This window comes from Ctenocephalides felis, unplaced genomic scaffold (genome assembly GCF_003426905.1).
Source record: "Ctenocephalides felis isolate EL2017-DRISC unplaced genomic scaffold, ASM342690v1 CF-g0.4_SCAFFOLD_03571, whole genome shotgun sequence".
Taxonomy (NCBI): domain Eukaryota; kingdom Metazoa; phylum Arthropoda; class Insecta; order Siphonaptera; family Pulicidae; genus Ctenocephalides; species Ctenocephalides felis.
Window position 1 is genome coordinate 57376163 of NW_020539725.1, and position 18598 is coordinate 57394760.

Here is an 18598-nt window from a genome sequence, read left to right on the forward strand (position 1 = left end):
CGGAGTACCCGTTTGAATAATCTAAAAAATTTCAATATGTAATGACATGGAGAAGTGGTAATTAGATTTTGGCAAAGGCAGGTCCAGCCGTTTTGGAGACACTGAGTTAAACGTGCAATAAATGGTAGTTTTGATTTTTGAGAACTAAGTATCCGATTGAAATGATAAAAAAATATTCTGCTTGTGTTGACAAAACGATTGCTTTTGGAAAAACAAATTATTTTTTCCTAATTTTTTTATAATTCAAAATCTAATTTTAATTTTAGCTAAAGTTCTAAATCTCACTTATATACTTCAGATGAATAATTTAAGCTCTGCCAATTCAGTTTATATAATTCTTATGAATATAGACAATGTCCTTTATTAATCAAATTCTTTCATTTACTTAAATTTACTTTTCTGTAAACATATATAAGTTTTACAGTATTATAATAATCTATTTGAAACATTTAATATACCTCGAATATTTTATTACATACGGGAAGTCCCAGCAATTTGCTTTAAAGCACGATGCCACCACTTATTTATATTTCATATTTACCACAATTTAATATAATATTTTTTTCTTACTTTTACTCTACGTTTTATAACATTTGTTAATATTTAAAGACTAAAAGTACTTATAGTTATATCGTGGTTTGAAAAAAATCATGATTGTAAAAAAAATGAATTGTCATCAAATGACATTTAAGTGGCTTTTCGAAACAAATAAAAATCTAAGCAATATTCGATCGTGAAATTAAAGCAAAAATGTTGGTGTGCTAATTCTATCCTTCACTATTGGAAACGCTATCCGTTATATTTTGGGTATCAAACACTCCAGTGAATTCGATTTCTGCCCTTGTGTTGGTTAGCATGCGTCTCTCGGCTAGCAAGTGGCTCTGAACAAAGAACGGCTGAGTCTGAAAGCAGCGAGCAATTGAAGCAACCGTGTGTGACGTCAGAGGTCAGATTTAGGAAGGGAAAGTCGGTGCAGAAGTGATCGTTTGGGAAGTTAAATATTGTGCTCGTTTTAGTGATTGAGCTAACCAAAAATGTAGACGGGACTTATGAGCCGAGTGATAATGGCGGCTATACTCAAGGATTTCATTGTCGGCCTTAAATACCGTCTCATTCGCAAAATCGGTAGTGGCTCCTTCGGTGACATATCTATTGGCATCAATATTACAAATGGAGAGGTACGTACATATGTAACTCGATTTTTGGCGCTATCATACCAAACAACAGATTGTGTATACTATCCATATACAAAAGACATCGTTTCACATATTTTACCATTTAATCTATCAAAAAATGACCTTGTTTAAAAAATAATTATATTTTGTCCATCATGAAAATTTACAATAAAGGTTAAGTAAAGTATTAAATGTCACTTTTTATGTAATCATTTTTCCTAAACATTTTCTTTAGAAAGTTTAATATATGAATAAATATGGATTCGCTTCTTGTTTGACATTTAAAAAGTTTGAATATATTCCATATTTAGAAATGTCTAAAACAATCGTGGGCCGTGCAAGAATTTTATCAATAATTCCATCTGGCTCCGTTGTTATAGTTATATCATTTTGATATAGAAAATATTACGGAGGCATATTTAATTTTTTTATGAAATAAATTTGGCCAAATGTACATATCATTATTTTTTATATCGAATTTTCCTTTTGTTTTTAAGAACTAATTATTTTAATAATGCTATGATTATTTAAAAAATATAGTTATTTTATATTTCTAGCATGATTTTTTAGAAGTTTATTCAAAACAATAATACATTCTAATTATCATAATTTTAAAACATAAAGTTAATAAATTCTAAAAACTATTTTCTTTTCAAAATACAACTTGGAACTCATTTTAACAATTTTTTGATAATGTGCAGTGTTCTCATAATTCACAGCAATTATATCTTGTTAAGACTTAAATATATTTAAAACTTTGTAGTCTTGCCAAATGTCTGATTTTTTAAAGTATGGTTACTTTGACCATTTTAAAGTACTTGATTTGACCATTTTTAAGAGTTTTGAATTAAAATTTTCTATTAAATAGTCCATGTGTTGAAATATAAAATGTTCGAGTAGTCTAGAGACAAAATTATAGATTCATGATGCAAACTTCTTAATTTAGCAATGATATTTTTTAAATGAATTTATATTATTTGATTAACTTGATGGTAATAAAATTTCATTCATGTCATGCTAATGAAGTTTCAATTATGCATCTCATTACTGTGAATATTGAATGTTCAAAATACTATTCAATTGTATTCTTTATCAAACATATTTGTTTAAAGATATTGGCTTTGGCTCACACGTAAACAACTTGGAATTATTATTGTTTCAACATTGGGTCTTGACATTTTTGTTTAATAATTTGATCTTGTGTGTATATTGCAGGAAGTTGCTGTTAAATTGGAAGATGTCGTGCTAGACATCCTCAATTGTTATATGAAAGTAAACTTTATAAAGTCCTCCAAGGGGTGTTGGTATTCCACATGTCAGGTACCATGTTATGCTTAAATTTTTAAATATAGTTTGAAATATTTTTTTACAAGTCTACATAAGTTTGATTAGAATAGCATTGTCCAATGATTTGAAAAAATATTTTAATTGTAGTATTTAATTACATGATAAAAGCACTTAGATTTTGAAAAAAATGTGGATTGAATTTATTACACTATACTTGAATTGAATCCGTGAGCATCTTGAAGACAATTTTAATCTATGAATTAGTATCTTGCGTTATTAATTATCCTCGTAATATTAACCTTGTTTTCAACTCTGACAAATCTATGTAAAATGTATCCAGTGCGATTTCAAATGTAATCATAGCATATATATATGTATATATATTTTGTAATTAATAAAACTGTTGAATCACTAAAATTAAATTCGTACTTAAATTTCCTAAATACACATAAACACAAAGAAGATACAAACTTAATTGTAGATATATATATAACAGTTTTTCCAGAACTATACTTGAACATCAGGCTATAAACATAGTTCTAAACATAGTTCAATTAACAAGTTAATTGTTCATAATGCTATTAAAATTAATATTATATTTCCATAGAATAAAATTTAACTCATTTTCTTTTTATTATTATATAGATGGTTTGGCACAGAGAGACAATACAATGTTTTGGTAATGGAATTGTTGGGACCTTCCCTAGAAGATCTATTTAATTTTTGTGGCCGTAAATTTACTATTAAAACTGTTCTTATGTTAGCAGGTAATTATCATAATATAATTGATTGAATATTTAACACTAGAAAGACGGACGAATTGAATATACCTACATTGCCTGAAAACAGTCAAAATGACTGCGTCGTGGAAAAAATAAATAATGCGTTTAGAAATTTGTTTAAAATTAATTTTTATTATTTCATGTACTATTTACATTTATACAAATCATCTATAAGTGCTAAAAATAAAAAAAATAGTTCATCTGAAAAAGAAGTTCATTATTTTTACAATTCATGCAAATATAATTTAAGATGTTTTCATGAATACATTTTCCGCAAACATGTTTGTTGCAACTTTGACACGTATTATTAGTTTTATTATTATTACAAAGTCTTATTTAGCAAAATTTTCTTTTATTTCTATTGGTATTTGCATGATGTCTGTGGGTCATCATTTTCCTTTGATTTTTTTTGTGTTGATGTCGTGTAGTCCGCGGAAAGTTCTGCCAATTCAAACAAAAACTGTTCTCAAAGAATTTGTTTTCTTTGGATTTTTATTCCTGTCGCTTCCTTATAAAGAATCCAGGCATTTATCGCAGCCAAATCCAAAATATTGAAAAATATTTGCAGAGGTCATCTACTGGATTGGAACTGGATTTCACGGTATATTTTCTTTACCTTTGATCTGCCATGTCTTCTTTGCTGACCATAAATAAGTCAATTTCAATTTTTTTGCCTCATAGGCCCCACGAGCATATACAATTCCAATAATTGCACGTATTTCCGGTAACGATGTTGTCCAATCGTACTCCGAAATTCGACTGCCCTCTTCTTCTGTGCACTGTTTTATGTGTTTGATAATATAATTATCTATTATCAACGAAAATGCACTGACAAGATCACCTATAATAATTTTCTTTTTTGCATAGCTTGTTGGCCCTTTCACACCCTTGAAGACACAATTAGATGATGACCTTCCTGGAGTACCACCTTCGGCAATTTTTGTCCATACAGTACCATCGACAGCTGTTTCCGTTTCTTGAATTCATTCATCAGTTTCTGAGCCACTTAGCACCCTCCTGCATACACTGATGACACTTTCATTTTCATCAATAGTGATCACCTTCATCGCTACCCTCAGAATCAGATGATTCACGTGGAATATAATCCAATTCATCTTCAGATGATTGTGCCCAATTTTCTGCATTTTATTCTATATCGGAACACTCTTCACTTATGTGTGTTAGCTTTTGCAACAATTCACTTCTCTTCGACATTTTATTTATAAGTTCTAAAAAATCAACTGAACAACGCGTTATACTGAAAGTTACTATGTGAAAAAGACCGGTCTAATGTCAATACTTACCATAATTCGGTTATTTCTATGTAACAAATGCATTATGGCTCATTCGAGATGAATTATCGCGAGATAACGATTTGCAATACAATAACAAAGCCGTTTGTTTATGTAAAATTTCTAGAGCAGTCAAAATGACTGTTTTCCGTCCATGCAGGCATAACATGTAAGAATATTGAAAATAAAAGTGAGATAAGGCAAATAATACGATTTATCTACGCATTTATATGTTGTATAAAAAGTCACAAAATTTCACGAAGCTGCGATTTCAAATACATAGTTATTTTTATGTTTGAAAATGGAAACAGTCAAAATGACTGCGTCCGTCTTTCTAGTGTTAAAAGAAAAATTGCAAATCTACTCTAATAAGATCCTTAAGTGTCTTAAAATATGTATTATCTTCCCATAGGGCAACTTATATTAATCACAAAAAATTGAAAATGAAATTTTTTATATATCTGAATATTTTGGCATACCTTAGAAAAAATGGATGTTTGTGTATATGAGATATAGTAAAAAAAAAAGTAAAAAATTGCCATTTCGAGGGAATAATGACCATTAGATATATTTTATGGAGATTTTAATAATGTGTATCAATTTTGTTTACATTTCTATGGGTTTCGTAACATCTTTCGCCCGTTAGACGGCGACGCGGCGCTTACGCGCTTCGATATTGCGTCTCTATGCAGACTAAATCCGTGCGATTGCTTTGAAAAAGTTCAAAATTTCCAAATAAAAAAAACTTAAAATTTCCAATTTTTTTTTTAAAGTCAATTTTTTTTATCAAAAATTAAAAATTTCTCAAAAATCTGATTTTTTCAAAGTTTAAAACAATTTTAATCTTCTTTAAAAAATTTAATTTTTGGTACGGAAAGTTCCAGCAATTTGCTTTAAGGCACGATGCCATACACTACTAGTTTATTTTTTATTTAAAACAAAAAATCAATTATACTTCATTTGTAGATCAAATGGTGGCTCGTATAGAATTCCTTCATGCCAAGAGCTTCATTCATCGTGATATCAAACCTGATAATTTTCTAATGGGAATTGGACGCCATTGTAATAAATTATATCTGATAGATTTCGGATTGGCTAAAAAGTACCGGGATCTCAGATCTAGGTTGCACATCGGATATCGGGAAGACAAGAATCTCACAGGTAATAATATAGTCATAGCTTAATAGTTTATTATTATTATTAAAGCTAAATTATTATTATTATAGTTTATTAAAGCTATTTTTGAGATAATATTTTTATACGGTTTATTATTCACAGGCACTGCCCGTTATGCATCAATTAATGCACATCTTGGTATTGAACAATCAAGACGCGATGATATGGAATCTTTAGGGTATGTACTAATGTATTTTAACAGAGGCTCATTACCGTGGCAGGGGCTCAAAGCTGCCACTAAGAAGCAAAAATATGAAAAAATTTCAGAAAAGAAAATGTCCACACCTGTTGAAGTATTGTGTAAGGTATGTATTATTTTAGATCTTTATTTATATTTTAATATTAAAATATAATATTTAGTTTTTTAATTGAAATATTAATTCTAGAATTTATTCTTTCATTTTGCACCTTTTGCAACTTGTAGTGAACTTGATTGTAATAATTTTCAGTTAATAGGTAAATATTTGTTGTTTTTTGTGTGAAAAATATTTTAATATACAAATTGAATATAATCTTTGTAATTAAACAAAGTTATAATGGTATCTACGCACACTGAAAAAGATCTTTATGGAAAGGTGTTTTAGTTTTACAAGTGTAATTTCAAGTTGAAACTAATTTAATTTAGGATTACACATCTATTTATAGTAGATGAATGTATTTTTATATGCTTTATAAATAATTTTTTATATTTACAATATTCTAATAATTATCAATTCTAGGGTTTTCCAGCTGAATTTGCAATGTATTTAAATTATTGCCGAGGCCTGAGATTTGATGAGGGTCCTGATTATATGTATTTAAGACAGGTATGTATGTTCTGTAGTTCTATTTATATGAAATCATAATCTCCTTATATCTATTTATTTTAATATGTAATAGATCATTACATATTTTGAAATTTGCATTGCTTTATAACATTCAATAAGTATTAATATATAATATGTAAATGTAAATAAATAATATTGGTAATTTTAATAGAAAAATCTACTACGTATATTAAAATAATGCATGAAAGTTTTATGATTTTGCAAAGTATGTACAGTTATAACAACCTGTACAAATATATTCATAAGTTTAAATTACAGGAATTATTATTTTTTTAATTACTCAATTCCATAACTTGATCTATTCTTATTTTTATTTTCAATGCTCAGTAGATTTTTTATGTTAAATGATAAATAACTCTTTGCATATCAATATTTCAGTTGTTCCGTATTCTGTTCCGCACTTTGAATCATGAATATGATTACTTATTCGACTGGACAATTCTCAAGCAAAAACCTGGAGCGCCAAACTTGGGGGCTGCTGGTACTTCTCAAGTGCAACCCAATACATCAGGTATTTAATGTATATAATTATTTCATTGTAGAATATTCTATTTCTTGTATATGTTGATAATGTTTAAGCTAGAATGGTCACATTTTCAAAATTCAATAGTTTTATAATATAAATAACACAATATTTATGTTATTGCCAATAATTTTATACTTTGAAAAATTACAATATTTTTCAATTATCTTTCTGATACGTAAATGTTTTTAAGTGATCATTCCAGTATGTATTTTGCTTTACTTTACTAGCTTTATGTAAAATTTAATGTTGAGTAGTTTTAAAGTGATAGTTTATTTGTTATGGTTGTTTGATATTTATTTAATCTAAATTTTTATTAATGTAGTGTCAGTATTTGAGTAATTGGGTTCATGGTTTTAATTTTTGTATCATACTTTTTTTTAGCTCCGTACCGGGAAGCTAACTAAATATCTTGCTTGGAAAATAGTTATGATCACAGTGGGCTCAGTAAGAGATACAGTATTATGATATATTGTGTGAAAAAGAATTAATGAATAATTCTAATTGTACATATTCTGTCTAAGGCTTTGTTAGATTAAAATTAATAATTGTGCTAAAGGCTTTTAGCATAAAGTAATATTATTCATGACACTTAGTTATCACATTTACTTATTGCTATTTTTGTAGTTGATTGCTAAGTTTTTTTTTTGTATATATATAAATTTTAGTTAGACTTCTCTTTAACCTGTTTTTAGACAACATATATTGTAATGATTATTACACTGAAATTTAAACATGCTAAATGTTATTTTTTAAATTTTTGATTTGGTTCTAATTTGACAATATGATTTTATACATTTATTACCAATTTTCTTAATATTAGTGAATTAAATGTTACATAAATACTAAAGATAATCTATATTATTGACTAAACGATTTAAATAACAAATGCTGTTGTCATTTATATAGTTTGCAAAGATCAAAATAGTATCAACTCACTTTTATTTCAATAATTAAAAAAAGTTTTGGAGTTATTTTTTTTACATTTTTGAATTTATTTTGGTTTAATACATTTTTAAAACCAGGAAGTAAGGTGTTTTTTGAATGTGGTTTTTAAAGAATATGACCTGAAAATTACCCTCATTTTAAAAATATGATACTGGGCGCCCAAAACTTCGAAAACCGAACACAATCTTTGAACAATTTTTTATCTCAAATTCTTGCTATATACTGTACATGCAAATATATCTTGCAACAATGCACTTTGTATTTATTTTTACAAGTTGGTTTATCAATCGTAGAAACGCTTTTCTTTAAAACCAAATACAGGTAACCCTCGTATAACATGGTAGTTACGTTCCAAAAAAAAACAGCGTGTTATGCGGGACAAAAAATTAGTACAAAAAAGGGGTTATGTTATAAGAAATCAAAGAAAATCTACAACTACATATCAATATTTTATAATAAATATTGTTATATTTATTGATTTTTTTTAAAAGTACATCACATGAACTCTAATTTTTTTTTGTCATAACTACCCAGTAAATGCTACACAACGCGATCTTTTTTTTTAAAATTATTTTATCCTCTGAGCAGTTTTCTGTACTACTTCCAGATCCGTGCATCATTTTTTGCAAATTAAAAAAAAAAAAAAAATATTTGCGATCACTTGCTTTTACCAAATTGATATTTATATATTTAACACATGCAAAGTTAGTACTTACAATGAACTTTTATGCTTATTTTATTCAAAGAATTGGTAATTAAGTAATATTAATTATATCCTAGAATTTTTTTCTATAGAACGTACACACTCGAATAATAAATATCAAATTAATTATCTTCTGTACTGGTTTCATTACATTTATTGAGCTATTTTACGGCGATTTTACTAATTTTAGATTAGATAAAGTTTGGTTTTCATAGATTTTACAAAATTTCTTATTTAATTAGGTTTTTGTTCAATTCTCAAACCGTGTTATACCAAACCTATGCTTTAAAAGTAGTGTTATGAGGGGGATAGTCTCAATTCTTAAACCGTGTTATGCGAGGAGGGTTACCTGTATGCTTAATGCGATTTGAAATAAGCTTTAATTTATGTTGCTTAGCTTCTAGTTTAGTTAGTTTGCTTGAGATCTTTACAAGTAGCTTTTGTGTTTGTATAAATGAGGACAATTCAAAAGTGCATGTGTATTTAGAATACAACAAACATATACTACAATCATAAATGTAGTTTTAATTTGTTACACTACACTTTTATTTAAAAGTAAATTTAATAAGTTTGTTCTAATTCTGAACAAAACATAGTATTTGAATAATACTTAATATTTTAAGTATATTTATTTTTCTGATAAATGCAGCTTATGATTTTAAAGATTTCTTTTTTAATTTACTACTATACTATTACTATTTTGAGTTTATACTATTTTGATCGACTTGCGTATGCGTCCTTAAGTCCTTTCTACCGATTACCTATACTTTCCCTTCCCTTCCAGTTAATTAATTTTCCTTTAAACAGGTGAAATTGATAAATCGAAATCGCTCACAGTCACAGGCCGAATGGGAAAATCCAACAAGGTGACGGGCCATCAAAGTGTTGGTTATTTGAAAAGTACGCAAAAATGATAATCGAAAATAGAACAAACATGTTGCATTTGTATTTCCAATTGCAAAGTAAACTTCTTCGGCACTGACGAAATTTTTAGCGCAGTGATACGCTTTTAATTGATTGATTGTATTAATTTTGGCGAATTGTTTGTTTTTGTTTTGTTTTTGGTTCTTCCAACTATCGTGTCCGTCTTCAAATGTTTTGTTTTAATAAAATTTTAAAGAATTTGATGGTTTTATTTATATTTGCTGTAAGTTAAATGCAGTTCTGTGTTCGGGATGGGAAAACGTTTTTTTAGATGTAAATCAGAAGTCCTATTTAGCTTTCTGCATTGGACATATCAGGAGCAATATTTTACACAATGGACTTAAGAAATTTATTATTTGAAAAATCTTTTTTTTTCTTTCATTTTTATCAACAACCATTTTGTTTGTGCAATTTATTTCAACTCTTGAGTGTAAAATATTAATTTTTGGCCATAGCTGTACAAAATAGCGAATTTTCACTTTATTTATCATTACATTTTTATTTTATTTGTATTATTAATATTATTTCATTATTTATATTACTTTTCTTTATCTATTTATTTTTTTCTTCCTTTGCTTTGATTTTCGATACCCTCACTTTTAAATTATAGATTATGATGATATAATCTTATTGTGTGTTGAAATTAGAATCATTAAAAAAAATTTGGTTCTAAATTTTATAAAAAACAAGTGTGTACAAATCATGAGAAAAGAAATGAATGACTAAATTCCTCTCACTAGATATTTATGTTGTGCATGCTTTTGTCAGTAATTAATAGTAGATTACTAATGCATTTATTTTATCGTAGTTAATTTGACGTTAGTATTAAACAACACAATTTAGAAATAAATCAAACTTTCAGAGACGTTCTCTCCTAATCTGATTTTTATGATCCCTCCCAGGTAACCGCTAACAGAAGTTATCACAGTGACGTTCTACATCGGAGAATGGTTAGAATTCAGAAAATAATCATGCAACACGGTCTCATTATTATAACATTCACATAAAAAATATTTAAAATATGTAAACTAGCTTGCATGTTTATTGTAAGCCAGTCTATAATCTATTATTGTTTGCACTTTACTTAAATTTAAGTACAAAAACGATACTAGATTTTTGAGAGGTGTGACAGATGAAGTACAGTTTTTAATTAATTTAAGGATGGACCCTGAATTTTAATCAATGCATTAGTCTATGATAAACTAATAATAGTATTCGCTAGTGTATTGATTTGAAATTTTATATTATCACATGTATAATTAGGTATGATCATAATAAGATCAGTATTGTTTGATCATTTTTAATATTAAATTTTGATGAATTTATAATACTTTTATTAACCCTATGGTTAATAATCAGGAGTGATACGGTCAACTAGATCTGTTGACTTTTACTACATTTTCCCATCGTTAAGATAATAATGCAGACATTATTGTTGTATTTAAAAATATTAATTATTTTATAAGTAACATAACATATAACTTATTCATTTGCTTTTAGAAGAAGTAAAGATTCTGTCAATTAACACACAACATTTATTAATTTCCAAATTTAATTTGGATACTCGATAGTATCAACATTTTAATTCGAAGCTATCACACCATTGATCGTAGTACGTTTTTGTAGCTTTTTGCAATGTTATGAATAATTTTTTTTAGCAAATCGTGTCCATTTGCGCATTATGATAATATGCGCAAATGGTTTTCGTTGTTGCATTCAAATGTTTTGCATAATAAAATAATCACTTGTGTTTTAGATTATATAAGTTTTAGTTTAATGCAGAAAAAACGAAGGATTTTATTTTTATGTTTTGTTTACAATCCCTCGTTCATCTTTACTATATTTAATTATAGTTTGTACTAAAAGCAGCTTTTGTGAGCTGTTCATATTCTGTTTCTTTTTTATAACATTGGTATGTATCCATTAAATGGAGTGATTGAATTTATGGATGGCAAAAATGTATGAGCGAATGTGAAATGAATGCATATTATTGTATAAGTAAATATAAGTTTATAAATTTTTATTTGAAAATGATAAAAATATATAAAAACTTACATATATACATATGACAAAACTTTTATCGTACAATAAGGAAGGATATTGTTATTAAAATTAATAAACAATACCGATGTAGACATTTCAAAATATATATTGTGTTTTAGTAAGGAACAAATATTTTTGAGTTTTTTTTTACTTTTATGTAAGCTATCATGTGATGGCTTATATATTTCATGTAAATCCATTTATTTTTCAAATTATATTTTCAGTTCAAAAGTATAACTACTTGATTACTGTGAAACTTTCATATCCATGTTGGATATAAGACAAAAAATATATTACGTAACAAAAGCCAATTAAGGCAAACTTACACCTGGGCATTTACTTGGAATAAATTTACAAAATTTTAAACAAAACAAGTAAATGAAACGCATTTATCAATCAATAACTGCATAAATTCTTCGTGATGTCTCATGTGTTTTAAATTTTTCATAATTCCTAATTTTAATGTTATTTTTATTTCTTTTATGCAAATAGCATTGCAGTGTTTTTTATCAGATATGATTATTTGTTCACAACATTAGGCAATATTTAAAAATAAATTTTTAATTTATTTGTTTTAACAATTTTAATTTTGAATTCATTTATTTAATCTCGTGTACTAAAACTTTTAAATCTACCTGCATGATAGAGAAAGCTTGCAAACTATATATAATTGATGTTATTATTAATATTGGTGTTTATTCTCATTCATCACCTTTCATCTTTGATATAAAAAAATTAAATACTTAACAAATTTATTATTTTAAAAATAAATATTAAACCCAAAATTATTAGCCTAATAAACCAAAATCATAATCACAGTGCAACAATAAACTTAGTTGTTTATTTCTCATGTTAATTTAAATTCTTATTTAATCAATTTTTTATTAAAACTATATCTTGAATGCTAATAAAAAATATGTAACTTAAACATTATAAACACTGCGAATATTATTTTTTTCACAAATTCATTATATTTAATACTTGTCTAGATATATCCATTAATTTAACACCATTGAAAAAATTATATTCCAAATATATTATTGATGTTTATAGCAAATAAATTAATATTAGAAATTATAAATTAAACAACCTGGATTGATTAAATATTTGGAGAGTGCTTTAAAAATTATACTTATAATTAATTCTTCAAATTGTTAAAAAAAAATTAAAATTATTTTGTTCTGATATTGAAAGATATAATATTATTAGTGTAAATTAAAAGCCAATATAAAATAAATAATAAATATCTTATAATTTTTCTTTTATAAGGTGCCCCTAGTTAGTACATAAACAAATAAAAGTTTTCAAAATAAATGAATATATTATATAAAAAAACAAATTAGAAAAAATTAAAACGAGAAAACAAGGGTTTTACTTACCGTTGTGACTAGCAACTTTAACAACAAATTGTTAAATTAAATACAAATAAAATTACCTATTTTAAACATTATTTAAATTATTATTCATGTATATTTTCTACCTAAAGTACTCTCCAATTATCTCCAAAATATTCAATAAATACCCAAAAATTTAATAACCTGAATATATGATTATTATATCAAGATAAAGCTAAATATATAAGTATAAAATTAATGCTAAATGCAGTATAAATTGCATTTGCACTAAAATCTTTACACGAAAAACTGCATTTTGCTTTATTTCTTATCTAATTTAAATAGGTATGATTTCAATAAAATTTAAAATTTTAATTCATAGGATACTAAATAACAATCTCAAATTCTTCATATAAAAATGACTGCATATTTTTAGGATTTATATCTATATGTGTAGAATATATGCTATTATATGAAATATCATAAAAAGCTTATTAATAAACAACAAAAAATTATAAGTTCGAGCAGTTTTAAATTTTAAAATTTACTTTGTTGTTTTTTAATAAAGCTTTTTATGAATCATAGTAGACATTAATATGCCGATATGTATCTCTAAATATTTATAAAAGCGTTTCCATAATTAATTATTAACATTTACTGATATACCCATAAAGAGATAGTTTTTGTTTAATTTTTTTAATAGAATGAATCGCATATCATTCACGGTTTTAATTTTTAAGTAAATGTGTACTTTACAATATTTTTTTCATTTAATAGAGATGACTTCTCGTAAACATAAATTTAAAGCAAAGTCTTACAATTATGTGATAAATTGCACAAAATTATTCATTTTATCTTGAATTACAAGAAATATAGTTATTTTATTTATTATTGTAAAATTAAAAACATTATAGAATTCCATACGTTACAAAGTTTAAATATTTCTCAATATATATTTTTATTTTTCGGCCTATTGCCTCGGAGACTTTTCTTTAAATTTATATTTTCTTGATGCAAATTTTATGGAAAGAACATATTTTGCAAGTTGAGCTGTAAAGCCCTTTTATGATATGTAAAAAATATGATTTTTAATTTACTACATAACTATTTGTAAATATTCACTTGAACATCGATTCTTTAAATTAAAATTAGGAAATGAGAAGAAGATCGATTTTTATTTGAAAAATGTAAAATAATTTCACATTTTCTGTCCTTGCAACTAAAGTTTTTCATAAAATTTAATCATTTAACCCACAAAATGTAGGTATAGTACTATTACAAATGTAGTATTGATTTTATTATTTTTTATTAGATATAATCTATTCGAAATTATTGCAAATGGCTATCAATTCAAAATTGATTAAAACAAATTGAAATGAAAATAAAGTTACAAAAAACCTGATGAAACATTTGAGAATTGACCAATTAATAAAATAAGTGAATAATAATAAAATGCTGTAATGACATATATAGTGTTTAAATCTGTTTGATTAACATACTGATATTTATGTGCATTGTGGACAGTTTTAATATTTAAGTCTTTTTCTCTGCTCATTGGGCAAATCGGCGATATAATTTTCTTACAAAAATTTTAGGCATTTTATGAAATTTGTATATGCCATTATGAATTTCCTTTACTTTTACTTTTACTCATTTTAACAAATTAACTTTTAATGATCCAATTTGTTTACTTGGATCATTTTAGTAGAAAGTTTGGTAAGTCTTTTTCAATTATTGGTACGTTTTACTGATTTACCTCGGTGAGAAAGAAAAAGAACTTATTTAAAATTCAAGATTTATTTCATTAAAGAAATAATTTGAAATTCTTGCAGATTGTTTAACACAGAATAACGACACTTTTGTCAGCTCGCGTTAATCGCAACAAATATTTATTATCACGAGAATTTTTGTGATAAATTAGAAGCAAATCACACGAAGTTATAATGTAATTTTCTATTATGATTTTTTCGCCAAGTGCGAATATAAATAAAAATACAAGTTTTGTTATTTAGTTTCAAAATAATACAAAATATTGCAAAAAAATAAAACAAATGAAATGTATAAAGGAAGAATAAATAAATTGTTGTGAAATTATTTGCTTGTGTTCAAATTCATCCACTAAGCACGTGTACAATGATCTAAATTTCTCTAATAAAGGTCCAAGTCCTAATCGCTCAAATATTATAAATATTTTTAATGCTATTATAAATATATAATTTATAATTTATTATTATATAAATATGTATAATGGTCGACATTAATAAATGTGTGCAACGCGAGTGTTACCAAATTACTAAAAAGCATTATTCAAAATTGAAATGATCGCCATCTCGTACAATAGCAAAAAAGTTTTACTTCAATCGCATGTGAACCTTACGCGCACGCTTTTTATTTCATAACATTCATTTTTGAATTTAAACAGAAACTGCTTACAGTTGTACCAACATGAATTGTTTTTGACATTTAACCTATAATTGTTATCGATCGCTTTGACAGATGATATAAGAGCAAATAAATTGAATGAAACCAAATTATTAAACAACATTTAAATAGCATAATGTAGAAGATCTCTTTCGTTAATTATTAGTTAATAAGCAATGGAGGGCGAAAGATTTTTAATGGCAGCTGGCGTGACTGCAGCTGTTGTAGTTGGTGCTTATGTCCTTTGGGGACCCTCCGGAGGTACGAGATTACGTAAAAGAAGAGGACAAGTTGGCGGTCTTCATAACTTAGGTCGAACCTGCTTTTTAAATGCAGTCTTACAAGCCTTAGCAGCATGCACACAATTCAAACTATGGTTACAAAAATTCAGTGGAAGAGATTCGAAAAGTCTGATAACAACTTTGAATACCGTCATAGAAGTCGTCAACGGTACTCATGTTACAATAAGATCTGACCCTTATACGCCAGGCGATATCTTGCAGTCATTATTTGCTCTTGGATGGGTAATACCACCAGACGAGCAAGATGCTCATGAGTTGCTGCATGTCATCTTGAGCAGTTTGGAAGAAGAAATTAATAAACCGGTACGTAAAATTGGATGTTTATCTGATGCTTTGGGATTAAGTGATTACAGTCTTTTACCTACAAGACCATCAAGTGCAATGATGGTATCTTATGCTGATCGTGATGTTGGCCCGTGGCCAGAAACCCCGGACACAGCACCCCAAAGTCCACCATATCCGCCTTTATCAAATTATACTAGATCTGAAGTTCATACACCAAATTCTCCCCATTCTCCAGATGGGAAATTGATTTTGATTCTCAAATCAATTTGTATGAAGTAGCTGCATCTGCTTCATCTACAAGAAAAAGTCGCCCACGTTATATATCTGAAAGATCTTCACTAAGTAAAAGGTCTTCAATATCTTGCCGTTCTTTAGAACGTGTTGGAAGCTGTGTTCGGATGGCATTATTTGATGAAGTACCAAAAGAACCTAATTATAGTATTCCATTCCATGGTACACTGGCAACACAGTTCAAATGTAAAGAATGCGGATTTAAGACTCCAATTCGCTATGATAAATTTGATAGCATTTCCCTGCATTTATTATCTGACTTGGCTGGATGTTCTTTGCTCCAGCTTTTATATCGTTTTGTGTCACCTGAGATTGTGAAAGATTTTTTGTGTGAAAAATGTAATAAGCGTGAGCCCATAAATGTGTCTAGCATTGAGCAAGATGCAGATTCCATTTCAACTTCTTCATCTTCAGAGGATTCCCAGGTGAGAGCTAAACTTACCAGTTGCATCAAAACTATATATTTTGGAAAACTACCACAAATTCTATGCATACACATTCCAAGAACAATGTGGAGAGAGGGAGGCAATACATACAAGAGAATGGAATATGTATCATTTCCAGAAAACTTGAACATGTCGCAATTTACATATTTACAGTCCGGCTTTGCAACTCAAAACTGCAACTCTGGAAGTATGTCTTTACCTCGTGATTCAGGAGATTTGCACACTCCTGCTTATCGGCTTGTTTCTGTTGTGGTGCATGTGGGTGATACTGAGACAGGACATTTTATAACTTACAGAAGAGGATCCATGCGTAACATGCATAAATGGTATTTTACATCAGATGCAGCAGTGAGAGAAGTTTCATTAAATGAAGTTTTACAATCTGTTGCTTACATGCTTTTCTATGAAAAATGCATGTAAAATTTATAAGAGTTAGTCATAATTCAAATATTTTTAAGTTTTAATAGAATCCTGTGATTTATTTTGTTTTTATTAGATTTCAGCTTGATACACCTAGTTATGACATATTATGTAAAAATATAGCTGTTTTTATCTATGTACATTATTTATTAAGTTATGATACATATATGTTATAATAAATATTAAATATAAAAATAATAATTCAAAAATAATTTATATATTTATATTTTTTAAGACTATTTGCTCTTTGACTCTCCATTTTCTTTATTAACTTCCGGAAGGAGAAGTTTGTTTTCATAAAAAAATCCGATTTGCTAGTTTTATGTTTTCTCGACGTTTCAAGCCGTTCTTAATCGATTGAGACCAAATTTGGAAAAATGGTCCTATAGAACTTACTGAAATATTACGGACAAGTAGTTTAATTTTAAAAAATCATCAAAGTTTAAGAAAATGGGTATATCAAATTAAAAACTAGAATTTTAATACTCTATAATTACAATGTTACAATAATACAATTTTATAGATAATTGCTATATAAATATCAACTTTTTAGTTGTTTTTTGCCCCCTATGATATATATTTTTAAAATATTTGTGGTTACAATCCTGTTGCACATTGCGAACACTTCAGGCGTAAAATTGATTTCTTGTTATTTTTTGTAGTAATCTCTGTAATAGTAATAGTAATTTTTCTGTAATAATCTCTGTAATAAAAATATATTCTATTTCTTAAAATAAATAAATCCAAATAAGCTATTATAAATTTTATATACATATAATCTAAAGGATATCGGATTGTAATTCTAATTTCATATTGTTTACATAACGAAACTTAAACGTCATTTATCATGTTGTTTTCTATTTCATGTTTAACATTTAAGAATATTATTTGTATATGAATATATAATATATTAACTTATTATTATAATAGCATTTTAATAACATAAAATCTAGTTAAAAGTCGACCATGAATATTTGTTATCAAAGGCTGTTGGTATCAAAGTTCAATTTTTTGAAACAACCTTCTTTTCGAGGTTATTGGGAAGTTCAGTCCAAATTTAATGTAAGGAATTTGTCTACGACTACTGCAAAAACAATGAATTTTGTTCAATTTCAAAAAAATGACAACTGCCAAGTACGAACTGGGAATGATGGAACAATTGTTGAGTTACTTTTGAGAGGCAAACCAGCTTCCATGCTCAGTTTATTGGGCTCAGGAGAATTGGAGAATTTAGACTATTTAAATTGGTACTTATAGTTAATAATAAGTTGCTCCTTAACAAACCATTCCTTAACTTCTCCAAGAATATTAACAACATTTTATAGTTGCTACTACCATGGTAGAGATGATACTAAATAGATTTAGTGTCAGGTATAATCATACTTTTAATACGATGGAGATTAATCCAATTGCTATAAC

The 18598-nt window shown here is 27.0% G+C and overlaps 1 protein-coding gene and 1 pseudogene across 1 annotated transcript; both read left to right on the forward strand.

Moving 5' to 3' along the window:
* Window positions 1-1064: 1064 nt before the first annotated feature.
* LOC113384637 lies at window positions 1065-7667 on the forward strand (annotated as a pseudogene).
* A 7836-nt stretch (window positions 7668-15503) lies between these two features.
* Window positions 15504-17267, forward strand: LOC113385097 (ubiquitin carboxyl-terminal hydrolase 30 homolog). Its single transcript, XM_026622905.1, is given in 2 exon segments — window positions 15504-16297; window positions 16300-17267. Coding segments are annotated over 2 exon segments (1566 nt in total). The 5' UTR covers window positions 15504-15611; the 3' UTR covers window positions 17180-17267.
* The last annotated feature ends 1331 nt before the right edge of the window (window positions 17268-18598 follow it).